Source organism: Somniosus microcephalus, unplaced genomic scaffold (assembly GCF_052327205.1).
Source record: "Somniosus microcephalus isolate GS21.2 unplaced genomic scaffold, FLI_Smic_1.0 scaffold1205, whole genome shotgun sequence".
Lineage (NCBI taxonomy): Eukaryota > Metazoa > Chordata > Chondrichthyes > Squaliformes > Somniosidae > Somniosus > Somniosus microcephalus.
Genome location: NW_028226392.1, coordinates 22060 through 36634, shown reverse-complemented (window position 1 = coordinate 36634; position 14575 = coordinate 22060). Strand labels below are relative to the sequence as shown.

Here is a 14575-nt window from a genome sequence, read left to right as displayed (position 1 = left end):
CCCCTCCTTTCACTCCCTACCCCCCTCCTTTCACTCCCTACCCCCCCTCCTTTCACTCCCTACCCCCCTCCTTTCACTCCCTACCCCCCTCCTTTCACTCCCTACCCCCCCCTCCTTTCACTCCCTACCCCCCCCTCCTTTCACTCCCTACCCCCCCCTCCTTTCACTCCCTACCCCCCTCCCACCACCCGCTTCCTTCCACTCACTCTCTCTACTCTAAGATTCTAAGATGATTAATTTGCCAATGTTTAGGGAGGCAGCTCAGCGGTGATTGACATGGAGAACATGGACGACACGTCCGGCTCAAGCTTTGAGGATATGGGAGAGATGCATCAGCAAATGAAGGAGGAAGATGATGTTGGCGAGGAGCCTGTGGCGACAGAGGAGGATGATGGAGCGTTCCTTGGTGTGAAGGGGTTAAAAGGCCAGCTGGGCCGAGATGTAGCAGATCAGGTTTGGAGGAAGATTTTATCTTGTGTTATTAGATGTATCTGAAAATGGCCTTGGCTCGTGGTCTGACTAGCCCTCTGATTTGAAAGTGGCCTTCACCTAACTGCTGGCACCACTGCCAACCAAATAATTAACTCCAGTCCTGTGGTTGGCATTGAGGGACCTGACGCACCCGTATAAAATTATCATCCTGCCAATAGCGGGAGCTCCACAAATTGGGGTTTCATTCACCTCCCGTGGCTCTTAGTACCAGAAGTCACTCCAACACTGGGGCTCTTGCTACAGGCAACCCTCTTGTTTTACTTGTGCTTGATCCCAACATAGTTGCCTATATTGTAGTGCACCCGATGCCAATCTGGTGTTCTATGTACTAGGGTCGACGGTCACTGTGGGATTGACTTTTCTACTCGTTCAATTTCGGGAAGACCGAAGCCATCGTCTTCTGCTCCTGCCACAAACTCTACTTCCTTACCACTGATTACATCTCCCTCTCGGGCCACTGCCTCCGAGTGAACCAGACCATTTGTGACCTTGGTATCCTGTTCAATCCTGGGCTGAGCTTTAAACCCCATATCCTTTCCATCACAAAGACTACTTCTGCAACACTGCCCAACTCTGCCTCTATCTCTTAATTGCCAATTGGGATGACACTGGGTTGTTAATTTAACAAAAGTGCCCCCTTTTTAAAGGGGCACGAACAATGAACACCAAATTATAAATGGAAAAACAAAAGAAGGTAGGACCTGTACAAGCCCGACGGGTTACACGTCAACAGAGCCGTGAACAATATTCTCGTGGAGTGGTTTGCCAGTGCTATTGGGGACGGTTTAAACTAGCTTGGCAGGGGGGTGGGCACCAGCCTATAGGAGTAGGAATAAGGTGCATAAAAGAGTGAGTGTGCTGGATAGTACTAGAGAAGAAAGTAGTACTAGAGGCAGAAGTAGTACCATATTAGATAGGAGCAGACTAAGAAAGACTACGAAAAATTCAAAAGGAAAAAAGGGAGGTGGGGTGGCAGTGCTGATGAAGGAAGACATTGTAGTGTTGGAAAGGGAGGATGTTCTTCAGGGTACAAGGACAGAATCCATTTGGTGAGAGTTGAGGAGCAAAAAGGGAATGATCACGCTATTGGGGGTATTCTACAGGCCTCCAAATAGTGAGAGGGAGGTAGAGGAGCAAATCTGCAGAGAAATCGCAGAGATATGCAAGAGTTATAGAGTGGTGATATTGGGGGACTTTAATTACCCAAATATCGATTGGGATAATGCTAGGGTGAAGGGAAAGAATGGAGAGGAATTTCTGAAAAGTGTTCAGGAGAATTTCTTTGACCAGTATGTTCTTGGCCCAAATAGGAAGGAGGCTTTGCTGGATCTGGTGCTGGGGAATGAGATGGGCCAGGTCGACCAAGTGTCTGTGGGAGAACACTTGGGTACGAGTGATCATCGTATCATAAGATTTAGATTAGCAATGGAGAGGAGCAAGGAACAATCTAGAGTGGAACTTCTAAACTGGAATAGGGCTAACTTCAATGGGATGCGAAAGGATCTCGCCAGGGTAAAATGGAACCAAAGACTGACAGGAAAAACTGTAACGGAACAATGGGTGATCTTTAAGGAGGAGATGTTCCAAGTACAGGCTAGGTACATTCCAACAAGAGGGAAGGGTAAGGGAACCAAAGCAAGGGCTCCTTGGATGATGACGGAGAAAGAGAAAATGATGAAACAAAAAAAGAGGGTGTATGATGAATGTCAGGTGAATTCTTCAAGGGAGAACCAGACCAAATACAATAAGTTGAGAGGGGAAGTGAAGATGAAAATAAGATTGGCAAAGAGAGAGTATGAGAGTAGAATGGCAGTTAACATATAAGGGAACGCAAAAATGTTCTACTGGCATGTAAACAGTAAGCGGGTAGTAAGAGGCGGGGTGGGGCCTATTAGGGACAAAGAAGGTGATGTATGCTTAGAGGCGCAGGGCAAGGCTAGAATACTCGAGTACTTTGTATCGGTGTTTACTAAGGAGGTGGATGCTGACAAAATATCAGCAGAAGTGGAAAAGGTAGAAGCAATGGAAGGGGTGAAAATTGATACAGGATGTACTAGAAAGGCTGGGTATGCTTAGAGTGGACAAGTCACCTGGTCCAGATGGCTTGCATCCCAGGTTGCTAAGGGAATTAGGGGAGGAGATAGCGGAAGGGCTTGCCATAATTTTCCAATCTTCCCTAGATGCGGGGGAAGTGCCTGAGGATTGGAAAGTGGCAAATGTGACACCATTGTTCAAGAAAGGGTGTAAGGACAATCCTAGTAACCACAGGCCGGTCAGTTTAACATCAGTGGTGGGTAAAGTTTTAGAAACAATAATCAAGGAAAAAATTAACGGGCACTTGGAGAGGTTTAAGCTAATTAAGTAGAGCCAACACGGATTTCTAAAAGGCAGATCATGTTTGACTAATTGAATTTTTTGATGAAGGGAATGCAATGGATGTTGTCTACATGGATTTTAGGGAGGCGTTTGACAAAGTACCACATAGAAGGCTGGTTAACAAAATTGAGGCTCATGGAATAGGTGGGTCAACGGCAACTTGGATAAGGAATTGGCTTAAGGACAGAAAACAGCGAGTTGTGGTAAATGGGTGTTTTTCAGACTGGAGGATGGTAGACAGTGGTGTTCCCCAAGGGTCAGTGCTGGGGCCACTGCTTTTTTTGATATGAATATGACCTGGATATTGGAATACAGAGTAGAATTTCTAAATTTGCCAATGACACCAAACTTGGGGGTGTGGCAAACAGCGAGGATGATACCAATCGACTACAACAGGACATAGAAAGGCTAGCAGAATGAGTAGACAAGTGGCAGATGGAATTTAATACAGAGAAGTGTGAGGTGATGCATTTTGGCAGAAGGAACAGGGAGAGGCAATATACACTTAATGACACAGTTTTAAAGATTGTGCAGGGACAGAGGGACCTGGGAGTTAATGTGCATAGGTCCCTGAAGGTGGCAGGACATATTGAGAGAGTGGTTAACAAAGCATATGGGATCTTGGGCTTCATAAATAGAGGTACAGGTAGACTACCCTTTATCCGGACTTCCGAAAACCGAAACCCTCTAAAAACCGAAGGTTTTTTCGTTCAGCGTAAGTCGTGCGTACGACTTACGCTGAACGAAAAAACCTTCGGTTTTTAGAGGGTTCCGGTTGCGGAAGTTAGGATAAAGGGTAAGTCGTGCGCACGACCCCCCGCCGACAACCGCCGGCCCCGCCAGCCGCCGACCCCCCCGCGGACCCGCCGGCCCCGACAACCGCCGACCCCGCCAGCCGCCGACCCCCCCGCGGACCCGCCGGCCCCGACAACCGCCAGCCCCGACAACCGCCGACCCCCCCGCGGACCCCGCCAGCCCCGACAACCGCCGACCCCCCCGCGGACCCCGCCAGCCGCCGACCCCCCCGCGGACCCCGCCAGCCCCGACAACCGCCGACCCCCCCCGCGGACCCCGCCAGCCGCCGACCCCCCCGCGGACCCCGCCGGCCCCGACAACCGCAGACCCCGCCGGCCCCGACAACCGCCGACCCCGCCAGCCCCGACAACCGCCGACCCCCCCGCGGACCCCGCCAGCCGCGGACCCCGACAACCGCCGACCCCCCCCCCGCGGACCCCGCCAGCCGCCGACCCCCCCGGCCCCGACAACCGCCGACCCCCCCCCCCCCCCGCGGACCCCCGCGTACCCCGCCGGCCCCGACCGACTTACACTGAGCGTCAGCGTAAGTCGTGCGCACGAACCCCCGCCGACCCACCTTCCGAAATCCGAAATTCTCCTTTATCCGAAACTCGGCTGGTCCCGAGGTTTTCGGATAAAGGATAGTCTACCTGTATTGAGTACAAAAGTAGAGAAGTTATGCTGAACCTTTATAAAGCGCTGGTTAGGCCACAACTGGAGTATTGCATCCTGTGCTGGTCACCACACTTTACGAAGGATGTGAAGGCCCTTGAGAGGGTGCAGAAGAGATTTACCAGAATGGTTCTGAGGATGGGGGATCTTAGCTACAAGGACAGGTTGGAGAAGCTGGATTTGTTTTTATTAGAGGAAAGGAGGTTGTGGGGTGATTTGATAGCGGGTACAAGATTATGACGGGTTTGGATAGCCTAGACAGGGAAAAGCTGTTCCCACTAGTTGATGGTACAAGGACTAGGGGACACAGATTTAAGGTTTTGGGCAAGAGATACAGGGGGGATGTGAGGAAAAACATTTTTACGCAGTGAGTGGTGAGGACCAGGAACTCGCTGCCGACGGAAGTGGTGGAAGCGGAGACACTCAATGTTTTCGAGGGGAGACTGGATAGGCACTTGAGGGAAATAAACTTGCAGGGCTACGGGGATAGAGCGGGGGAATGGGACTGACTGGATTGGTCTACAGAGAGCCGGCACGGACTCGATGGGCCGAGTGGCCTCCTGTGCCGTTATGACTCTATGAAAGGAAACTTAACCTTTGCCTCTATCAGTCCCTCTGCTGCTGAAACCCTATTTGTGTCTTTGTCACCTCCAGACCTGACTGCTCCAGCACTCTCCTTGCTGCCCTTCAAATCTCTGCTGCATATATCCTGTCCTGCACTAAGTCCTGTGCTCTCATCACCCCTGGTCATGGCTGAACTACATTGACTCCCCATCTCCCAACATTTATGTTCTGGAGTCTTCTGTTCTCTGTTACCTTATGCCACAGGCATCCATTAAATGGTCTGCCACTTCTAAGTTAGGATTATCTCTTGCAGGTGTGGCAGGCAGGCAAGAGGCAGGCATCGAAGGCTTTCAATCTGTATGGTAACATTGATATTCTCAGACCGTACTTTGATGTTGAGCCTATCCAAGTCAGGAACAGGTAGGTGTGTGTCCTGTCTTAAACTCTTCTCCACCTCTTTTTTCTATTGATCCATACATTTTTGGTGTTCACTTCTATTGCATAGAAATTTCAGAAACAGGCTGTGCAGCCCAATCAGTCCATCTTGGTGTTTATCCTCCACATAACCCATAGTCCTAATTCCATGTGCCTGTTCTGTTCCCATATCTCTTTATCCCACTTTTATTACAGCTGCCTATCTAACCGATCCTTAAATGTTGATACGCTCTCTGCTTCAATCACTAACTCTGGTGGAGCATTCCACATCCTCACAACCCTGTGTTTAATAAAAAAAATAAAAAAAAAGTTTCTGTTCTAAATCTCTTGCATTTAATCATGTATCTATGTTCCATCCATGTAAAATCTCACTTTGAATTTACATTTTTCTGACTTCTGCTTTACAATTGGTGTTCGAAATGTAGAAACAATGGTATTTATTGTAACCTAAACCTGCGGTTTGTTTGAAGTTTATGCATTCATTGGAGCTTAGTTAATGGGCTGAACACCTTTTTCCCTTTCTGTACTTTTTATATTCTGTACATTTTCTTTTGTTCACTGTACCCCAGGGCTTTTAGAGATGTCTTTGGAAATATTCGGACTTTGGATTCTGGCCTCGGGGTCTGAAATCCGAGTCTGAGTTATTCTGTAGTTTGAATATGGCAAGTTCTGCTATAACTAATCAGGTCTAGTCATGTGCTGAAACTTAAAACATCAGAAATCAGACATGTACCACTTGGCCTTTCCTAGTTCCAGACTTTCATATATATATGTTCTATATCTTTCCCATTCCAGGTTGGTGGAGTCTCTAATTCCAGTCCGAATGATCAATTTCCCTCAGGTGTGTTTGCTTTTGCTTCTGTTTCTATTCCACTCCAAGCCACCCACCATTACCTGGTTGAGAATGTAGGTAGACACCCGAGCCTACATTGTATCTAAAATGTTAATATATAAATTAACCAAAGTGAATTTGTTAGAGATGCATGTTACATGGTCAGAGTATAATCAGATTCAGCTAAAAGACAACATTGGTGTAAATGATTCCAACATGGTGCGGGGAGGGGGAAGAACATCGTAGTGGAAATCTGGAGCGCTCTTTCCACCACCACACACCCCCCCACCAAAAAACAAGCTGCTGAGGCAAATGAAAATGTCAGAACTGAGATGGATAGATTTTTGTTAGACAAGAGTATTAAGGGTTATGGAACCAAGGCAGGTAAATGGAGTTAAGATACAGATCAGCCATGATCTCATTGAATAGCAGAATAGGCTCGAGGGGCTGAATGGCCTACTCCTGTTCCTATAGAACCAAATGTCTTTGTGGTTTTGAATTTGTTGAACACCATTGTTTGAAAGAGTTGGTCATTTATTAGGGACTTGGTGGAATGGCATTTACTGTGTTGTTATTTTCTCCTAGAAAGTTGCAGGAGAGCTGTACGGCCCCTTGATGCTGGTTTTCACACTGGTGGCTATTCTTTTGCATGGGATGAAGACATCTGGGACAGTAATTGTAAGTATCATACTTGATTACGCGACTGATGACCAGTGGATAGCAAGCAGTGGCACTGTTCTAAGGACTGTTAGAGATTTGCAGGGGGTCCTGATGTATTTCTGCCTACGTAACGGTCACTGCACTATGAAAAGTAATTTATGGAGCAAAGCTGTTTCAACATAAGGCGATGTATAAATGCAAGTATTCTTTTAGTCACAAATGCCTCAGGATGAATATATTAATTTGTATTTGTCCGCATCTGCCCTGGTTCTACACATTTACAGATTTTTAAAATCTATTCTGTAGTTTCTTCGCTCCTTGTCAGATTTAGCTGCTCCTCCTTGGTTTCTATGATGATTTAAAGGTGGTGTATCTTTATGGTGCAGAATAGGATCCTTTATATTCTACTCCTCTTTCACCTACCCCACTTATCACAATGTGTTCCACCTGATAAAAGGAATAGAGCGGGAGAGAGGCAAGAATAGTGAGGAGTCCTTTCTATTGATTATTTTTAAACTGTCGCATATTGTTGACTGGTGCCCTGCTTTGTGTTCCCACAGAGAGAGGGCACACTGATGGGCACTGCGATCGGAACCTGCTTTGGTTACTGGCTAGGCGTCTCCTCCTTCATCTACTTCCTGGGCTATTTGTGCAATGCCCAGATTACCATGCTGCAGATGCTGTCATTGCTGGTGAGTGTTGAGGGTGGTGGGATGGGGGAGGGACAGGTTACATAACGTTTGTGTGTTAATCAATAAATGGAAAGAATTCTGGGAGTTGTGTTTTTGCCTGTAATCTCTTGTGAAGGAGGTGACATTTTCTCAAGTCTAGCTCACTGGGCAGTATCTTCCCTCTGGTATCCCATTCAGGTGACCATTCTCCATGTTTGTGAGTTGACAGTGAGCCAGGCTATTTGAACATGTAGGGGGCACCGTGGCCATGCCTGATCCTGACGCAGTAAGTTTAATGTAATACATGCCTCGTCAGTAAGGCAACAGGTAATTGGATATCCCACAATGAGAGTCTGTTTCCAAGTACCAGCTATCAGAAGGTTTGTATAATCAGGTAGTGTAGCTCTTCAAACGGTGAATCGTACACACAATAATTCATTACTTTGAGGAATGTCTGTATCTCTGTCCTGAATTGATTCTACTGTCTCGTTCACAGGGTTATGGTCTGTTTGGGCCCTGCATTGTGTTGATCGTCACCTACAACGTTCATCTCCATTCCCTTTTCTACCTGTTATGGCTTGTCATTGGGGGACTCTCCACCCTCAGGATGGTAGGACATCTTTCTCTCTCTGGTTTCCTGTGCACAGTTACCAACTATACAGTTCTGGTCTCCATGTTACCAAAAGCGTATAGAGGCACTGGAGAAGGTGCAAAAAAGGATGATACCAGAACTGAGAAGTTATACTTAGCAGGAAATATGGAACAGGCTGGGACTCTTCTCTAGAAAAGAAAAGGCTGATGGGTGACCTGATGGAGGTCTTTAAAATTATGAAGGGCTTCAATAGGGTAGATGGAGAGAAGATGTTTCCACTTGTGGGGAAGAGCAAAACTGGGGGTCATAAATACAAGATGATCACTAATAAATCCAATAAGGAATTCAAGAGAAACCTATTTACTCAGAGTAGTTAGAATGTGGAACTTTCTACCAAAAGGCGCAGTATTTAAGGGAAAGCTGGATAAATACATGAGGGAGAAAGGAATAAAAGGATATGTTGATGGGGTTAGATGAAGAAGGGTGGGAGGAGACTCGTGTGGAGCATAAACACCGGCATAGACTTGTTGGGCCGAATGGCTTGTTTCTGTGCTGTAAATTCTATGTAATAGTACATTATTGCACTGGAGTAACAAGATGGGGGAAAAAATCATTTTATTTGCTGCTGCTTCCCTTGTTCCGATCAGATCGGGAATCAAACCTGGAAACTTTTGTGTGGCTTGTATTGCACCATTTACTCCCTGAGCAGCGGGGAGCCATAGCTTAATCTCTCTGCGTCAGAAATGGGTAGGTGTAGTGGGAATGTTATTCTGCTGACTGCCCATCTCTATTTTGAATTGCCAGTATAAACGAATGCTTGCTAATGAGTTACTTGCACTGTGCTCTGAATCTCTTTTTCACAGGTCGCAGTGGTGCTCTCCCGTACGGTTGGACAGACTCAGCGGCTTGCTGTCTGTGGGATGCTCGCTGCCCTGCACATGGTCTTTCTGCTCTACCTGCACTTTGCTTACCACAGGATTGTAGAAGGTACAGAAAAATTCTCCAGAGTGGGGCAGACTATGTGGTTGTTTCCCTGCAGTGTTAATGCACTTAGTTTCTGATCTCAGTTGGGCCTGTGTGAGGGAGGCATTGACTGGCGCCTCCTGGGGTGGGAAGAAAATTAGATTCATGTCAGCCTGTAATTACCCCATTTATGCCAATTTGCTTGCAGATAGATGAGGAATTCTGCATGGCAATTGGCAAGCGGAGACAGAACTAGGCAGGAGAAAACTGAGTGGGAGAGGGCTGTTTAAGAATCAGGACCAGGGCAGCTTATTTACGGTGATTGAATAAGAGTCTGTTGTTAACACATGAGATTCCAGGATTTTTACTGGGGATCCCAGTCTGCTTCTGTCCCATTTTTTTCCATGAAAAGGTCAAACTATTTGCTTTCATCGGGATCATTATGCATTGCTCATTATTGCTTTACCACAAAGGGGAAGGTGTAAAATTAGAGAATGAATTAACATTAACTTTTACACATTTCTTGGCACTTGCTGTAATACTCAGCATGAAAGCCGGTTGCCTGTTGATATTGCAACCAGGAAGCTGTAATTGTGCAGTGGCTTCCCAATTAGGAGAGAAACTAAAACGGATGCAAGTTCCACTCAAGGCCCATGTTTCCATTTAGCTACGCATCCGTGCAGCTATCTGAAGCTCCCAGGCAGGCCACTTGCTGGCTTCTCAATGGAAAGACGGCGCTGCGTGGAAGTTTGAATGGGCCATGCAGCTCCTTGAAGGACCGCGCACCCAAAAACATTGCTCGCGGCCCCACCTCCTACGGTTTTCTTCCCTTGCCGTCATGCCTAAAGGCAGTGACCTGTGCTGGGATTTGGTCCCAAGGGTGCAAGTGACCTGTGCTGGGATTTGGTCCCAAGGGTGCAAGTGACCTGTGCTGGGATTTGGTTCCACAGGTGCTAGTGACCTGTGCTGGGATACGGTTCCACAGGTGCTGGTGACCTGTGCTGGGATACGGTTCCACAGGTGCTGGTGACCTGTGCTGGGATACGGTTCCACAGGTGCTGGTGACCTGTGCTGGGATTTGGTCCCAAGGGTGCAAGTGACCTGTGCTGGGATTTGGTTCCACAAGTGCCAGTGACCTGTGCTGGGATACGGTTCCACAGGTGCTGGTGACCTGTGCTGGGATACGGTTCCACAGGTGCTGGTGACCTGTGCTGGGATACGGTTCCACAGGTGCTGGTGACCTGTGCTGGGATTTGGTCCCAAGGGTGCAAGTGACCTGTGCTGGGATTTGGTTCCACAGGTGCTAGTGACCTGTGCTGGGATACGGTTCCACAGGTGCTGGTGACCTGTGCTGGGATATGGTTCCACAGGTGCTGGTGACCTGTGCTGGGATTTGGTCCCAAGGGTGCAAGTGACCTGTGCTGGGATACGGTTCCACAGGTGCTGGTGACCTGTGCTGGGATACGGTTCCACAGGTGCTGGTGACCTGTGCTGGGATACGGTTCCACAGGTGCTAGTGACCTGTGCTGGGATACGGTTCCACAGGTGCTGGTGACCTGTGCTGGGATACGGTTCCACAGGTGCTGGTGACCTGTGCTGGGATACGGTTCCACAGGTGCTAGTGACCTGTGCTGGGATACGGTTCCACAGGTGCTGGTGACCTGTGCTGGGATACGGTTCCACAGGTGCTAGTGACCTGTGCTGGGATACGGTTCCACAGGTGCTGGTGACCTGTGTTGGGATACGGTTCCACAGGTGCTGGTGACCTGTGTTGGGATACGGTTCCACAGGTGCTGGTGACCTATGCGGGGATTTGGTGCATTAGACTCATAACGGCACAGAAGGGGGCCATTCGGCCCATCGTGTCTGTGCCGGCTCTCTAGAGCAATCCAGTCAGTCCCATTCCCCCGCTCTATCCCCGTAGCCCTGCAAGTTTATTTCCCTCACGTGCCTATCCAGTCTCCCCTTGAAAACATTGAGTGTCTCCGCTTCCACCACTTCCGTCGGCAGTGAATTCCAGGTCATCACCACTCGCTGCATAAAAAAGTTTTTCCTCACTTACCCCCCTGTATCTCTTGCCCAAAACCTTAAATCTGTGTCCCCTAGTCCTCATACCATTGTTGTAGGAAAAATGATTCCTCGGAAACTAGACTTTGAGTAAGAGAGACAACTTTATTAAATGACAGAGCTCTGGGAGAAGAGTCTGCAACCACGCGGTCTGCGAGAGCACCTTCTCCCCGATTGTAGTACGTGCCGAGCTTATATACAATTTCAAGAAGTTGGTTTTAGATCATTTACATTCATCCAATCAATTTGTTTATTAGCGCATATCGTTATTTTCCTCCAGTCAGGAGTTTACACACTTGTGTTGCCAATTCTGTCTCTTCAGGTCTTCGTTCCGTCTTGTTCCCCGGCGGAATGTGATTAGTTCGATAATAGGATACAAGTGATTAGTTCGATGATAGGATACCAGTGAACCTTGTTAGTCCTCAGTGACTCAATTAGTCCCAGTCAGGACACGAGACGAACTTTGTTCCAGCCATGCGTAAGCGTGGCATGTCTCACTGTGCAGTGATTCAATTAGTCCCAGTCAGCGAATTTGTTGTTTGTGTCTTTTCCAGCAAAATCTTGTCCAGCAAAATTTTATTCTAACACCATTAACTAGTGGGAACAGACTTTCCCCGTCTAGCCTATCTAAATTGTCATAATCTTGTACACCTCTATCAAATTACCCCTCAACCTCCTTTGCTCTAATGAAAACAAATCCAGCTTCTCCAACCTGTCCTTGTAGCGAAGATCCCCCATCCCCAGAACCAATCTGGTAAATCTCCTCTGCACCCTCTCAAGGGCCTTCACATCCTTCCTAAAGTGTGGTGACCAGAATTGGACGCAATACTCCAGTTGTGGCCTAACCAGCGCTTTATAAAGGTTCAGCATAACTTTTCTACTTTTGTACTCAGTACCTCTATTTATGAAGCCCAAGATCCTGTATGCTTTGCTAACCACTCTCTCAATATGTCCTGCCACCTTCAGGGACCTATACACATTAACTCCCAGGTCCCTCTGTCCCTGCACACTCTTTAAAACTGTGCCATTAAGTGTATATTGCCTCTCCCTGTTCCTTCTGCCAAATGCATCACCTCACACTTCACTGTATTAAATTCCATCTTACCTGTGCTGGGATTTGGTTCCACAGCTGCCGGTGCCGGGATTTGGTTCCACAGCTGCCGGTGCCGGGATTTGGTTCCACAGCTGCCGGTGCCGGGATTTGGTTCCACAGCTGCCGGTGCTGGGATTTGGTTCCACAGCTGCCGGTGCCGGGATTTGGTTCCACAGCTGCCGGTGCCGGGATTTGGTTCCACAGCTGCCGGTGCCGGGATTTGGTTCCACAGCTGCCGGTGCCGGGATTTGGTTCCACAGCTGCTGGTGCCCTGTGCTGGGATTTGGTTCCACAGCTGCCGGTGCCCTGTGCTGGGATTTGGTTCCACAGCTGCTGGTGCTGGGATTTGGTTCCACAGCTGCCGGTGCCGGGATTTGGTTCCACAGCTGCCGGTGCCAGGATTTGGTTCCACAGCTGCCGGTGCCCTGTGCTGGGATTTGGTTCCACAGCTGCTGGTGCTGGGATTTGGTTCCACAGCTGCCGGTGCCGGGATTTGGTTCCACAGCTGCCGGTGCCCTGTGCTGGGATTTGGTTCCACAGCTGCCTGTGCTGGGATTTGGTTCCACAGCTGCCGGTGCCCTGTGCTGGGATTTGGTTCCACAGGTGCCGGTGCCCTGTGCTGGGATTTGGTTCCACAGCTGCCGGTGCCCTGTGCTGGGATTTGGTTCCACAGCTGCTGGTGCTGGGATTTGGTTCCACAGCTGCCGGTGCCGGGATTTGGTTCCACAGCTGCCGGTGCCCTGTGCTGGGATTTGGTTCCACAGCTGCTGGTGCTGGGATTTGGTTCCACAGCTGCCAGTGCCCGGTGCTGGGATTTGGTTCCACAGCTGCCTGTGCTGGGATTTGGTTCCACAGCTGCCGGTGCCCTGTGCTGGGATTTGGTTCCACAGGTGCCAACTGCTATGCAGTCTCTTGCTGTAATGCTGCTCTGAGTGCGTCAACCTGCCAATTGTAGCGCCCCAACTGCTGACTGTCTGGGATCAGCAAATTCAGCATAGCCCAGGTGATCAAACCTGGGATCTTCCTGCTCTGTGTGGCTCAATGTTGCAAAATGCATTTACCAACTAATCCACTGGAGCATTTTTGAAGTAATTTTCCTGCCTTTCCTTCTAATCTTGGTGCTGTGCCTTGTTGCAATTAACAGTTTGAGCACTTTCACTAACTCTAATCCAGTGGTTAATTTGAGTTGAAGAGTTGCTTGTATTCATATTCCAGTTGATGAACTGAAGTGATGCCCAGGTATAAAACTTTTCAAAATTCTGTCTCTTTTTTAACAGGTATCCTGGATACCTTGGAGGGACCCAATGCAGGGCCAGTGAGATTCCCTCGGGACATACCGGCACTTTCTGTCACTGTAATGAACAGCACGGTGAAGTTGATCGGAGCCAGCCTGCAGATGCGTTGACTCTGAATCATCTTTGATTTTTTTCTTTCTTCTTGCCCCAACTCTTCATGGAGACATTGTGTGTGGACCAGACTGGGTGTAGGGTATCAAGAGGAAGGGCTCGCACTCTCCTGTATGCTGCTGTAACAGCAGTTTGTAGTCTTTAGATAAACTGTTTCATCATGGTGGTGTGGGCATGGGGGTGGCTGTCTGTCAATTCCACCCCACATCTCAACTGATCACAATCTGTACATAATTGAGCTGTACTTTTAAAGATATATATATGTGTGTGTAAGATCTGATTGTATCTATTGTGTTTTCTCATTGCTTGCATGGGTTGTTGTACAGTTCTTAACTGACTGTAAATCATATCCTGCACCTTTTATTCAGGGTTTCAGTTTTAAAAAAACATGTAATCAAATGCAATGTTCCCTCTTTTTTTTGGCCCACGCGGCCCCTTTAACGGGCTGCACGAGCCATTCAAAATTGCGCACATACACGGTTTTTCTATTTAATAGCCGGATCACCGGCTACGCGGGACCTTCAGCGGCCAAGCAGCTTAAAGGGAACATTGGTCCAATGCCCTCCACAATGACTGGAAGGTAAAGACACTCCGAGCCATAGAGACCAGCAAGGCCCCACACATCAAGGCAGCATTGGACCGAGTATGGCATTAAGAAGCCCTAGCAAAATTGAAGTCAATGGGAATCGGGGGGGAAATTCTCCACTGACTGGAGTCATACATAGCACAAAGGGAGATTTAAAAAAAATTGTTCCAGGGATGTGGGCGTCGCTGGCAAGACCAGCATTTTATTGCCCGTCCCTAATTGCCCTTGAGAAGGTGATGCTGAGCTGCCTTCTTGAACCGCTGCAGTCTGTGTGGTGAAGTCAGGATGGTGTGTAACTTGGAGGGGAACTTGCAGGTGATGTTGTTCCCATGTGCCTGCTGCCCTTGTCCTACTAGGTGGTGGAGGTCATG

General features: G+C 48.4%; 1 protein-coding gene across 2 annotated transcripts; it reads left to right on the top strand.

The window, feature by feature from the left end:
• The first annotated feature begins 234 nt into the window (after positions 1 to 234).
• Positions 235 to 14017, top strand: LOC147080704 (protein YIPF3-like). Of its 2 annotated transcripts, XM_085981107.1 has the most exons (8): positions 235 to 453; positions 5213 to 5319; positions 6130 to 6175; positions 6752 to 6844; positions 7387 to 7518; positions 7994 to 8107; positions 8953 to 9076; positions 13490 to 14017. In XM_085981107.1, exons 1-8 carry the CDS (start codon positions 277 to 279, stop codon positions 13615 to 13617), a joined length of 921 nt encoding a protein of 306 aa, XP_085837233.1. In that variant the 5' UTR covers positions 235 to 276; the 3' UTR covers positions 13618 to 14017. The 2 variants fall into 2 exon arrangements, with proteins under 2 accessions (XP_085837233.1, XP_085837234.1); XM_085981108.1 differs by lacking the exons at positions 5213 to 5319; positions 6130 to 6175.
• Positions 14018 to 14575: the final 558 nt, after the last annotated feature.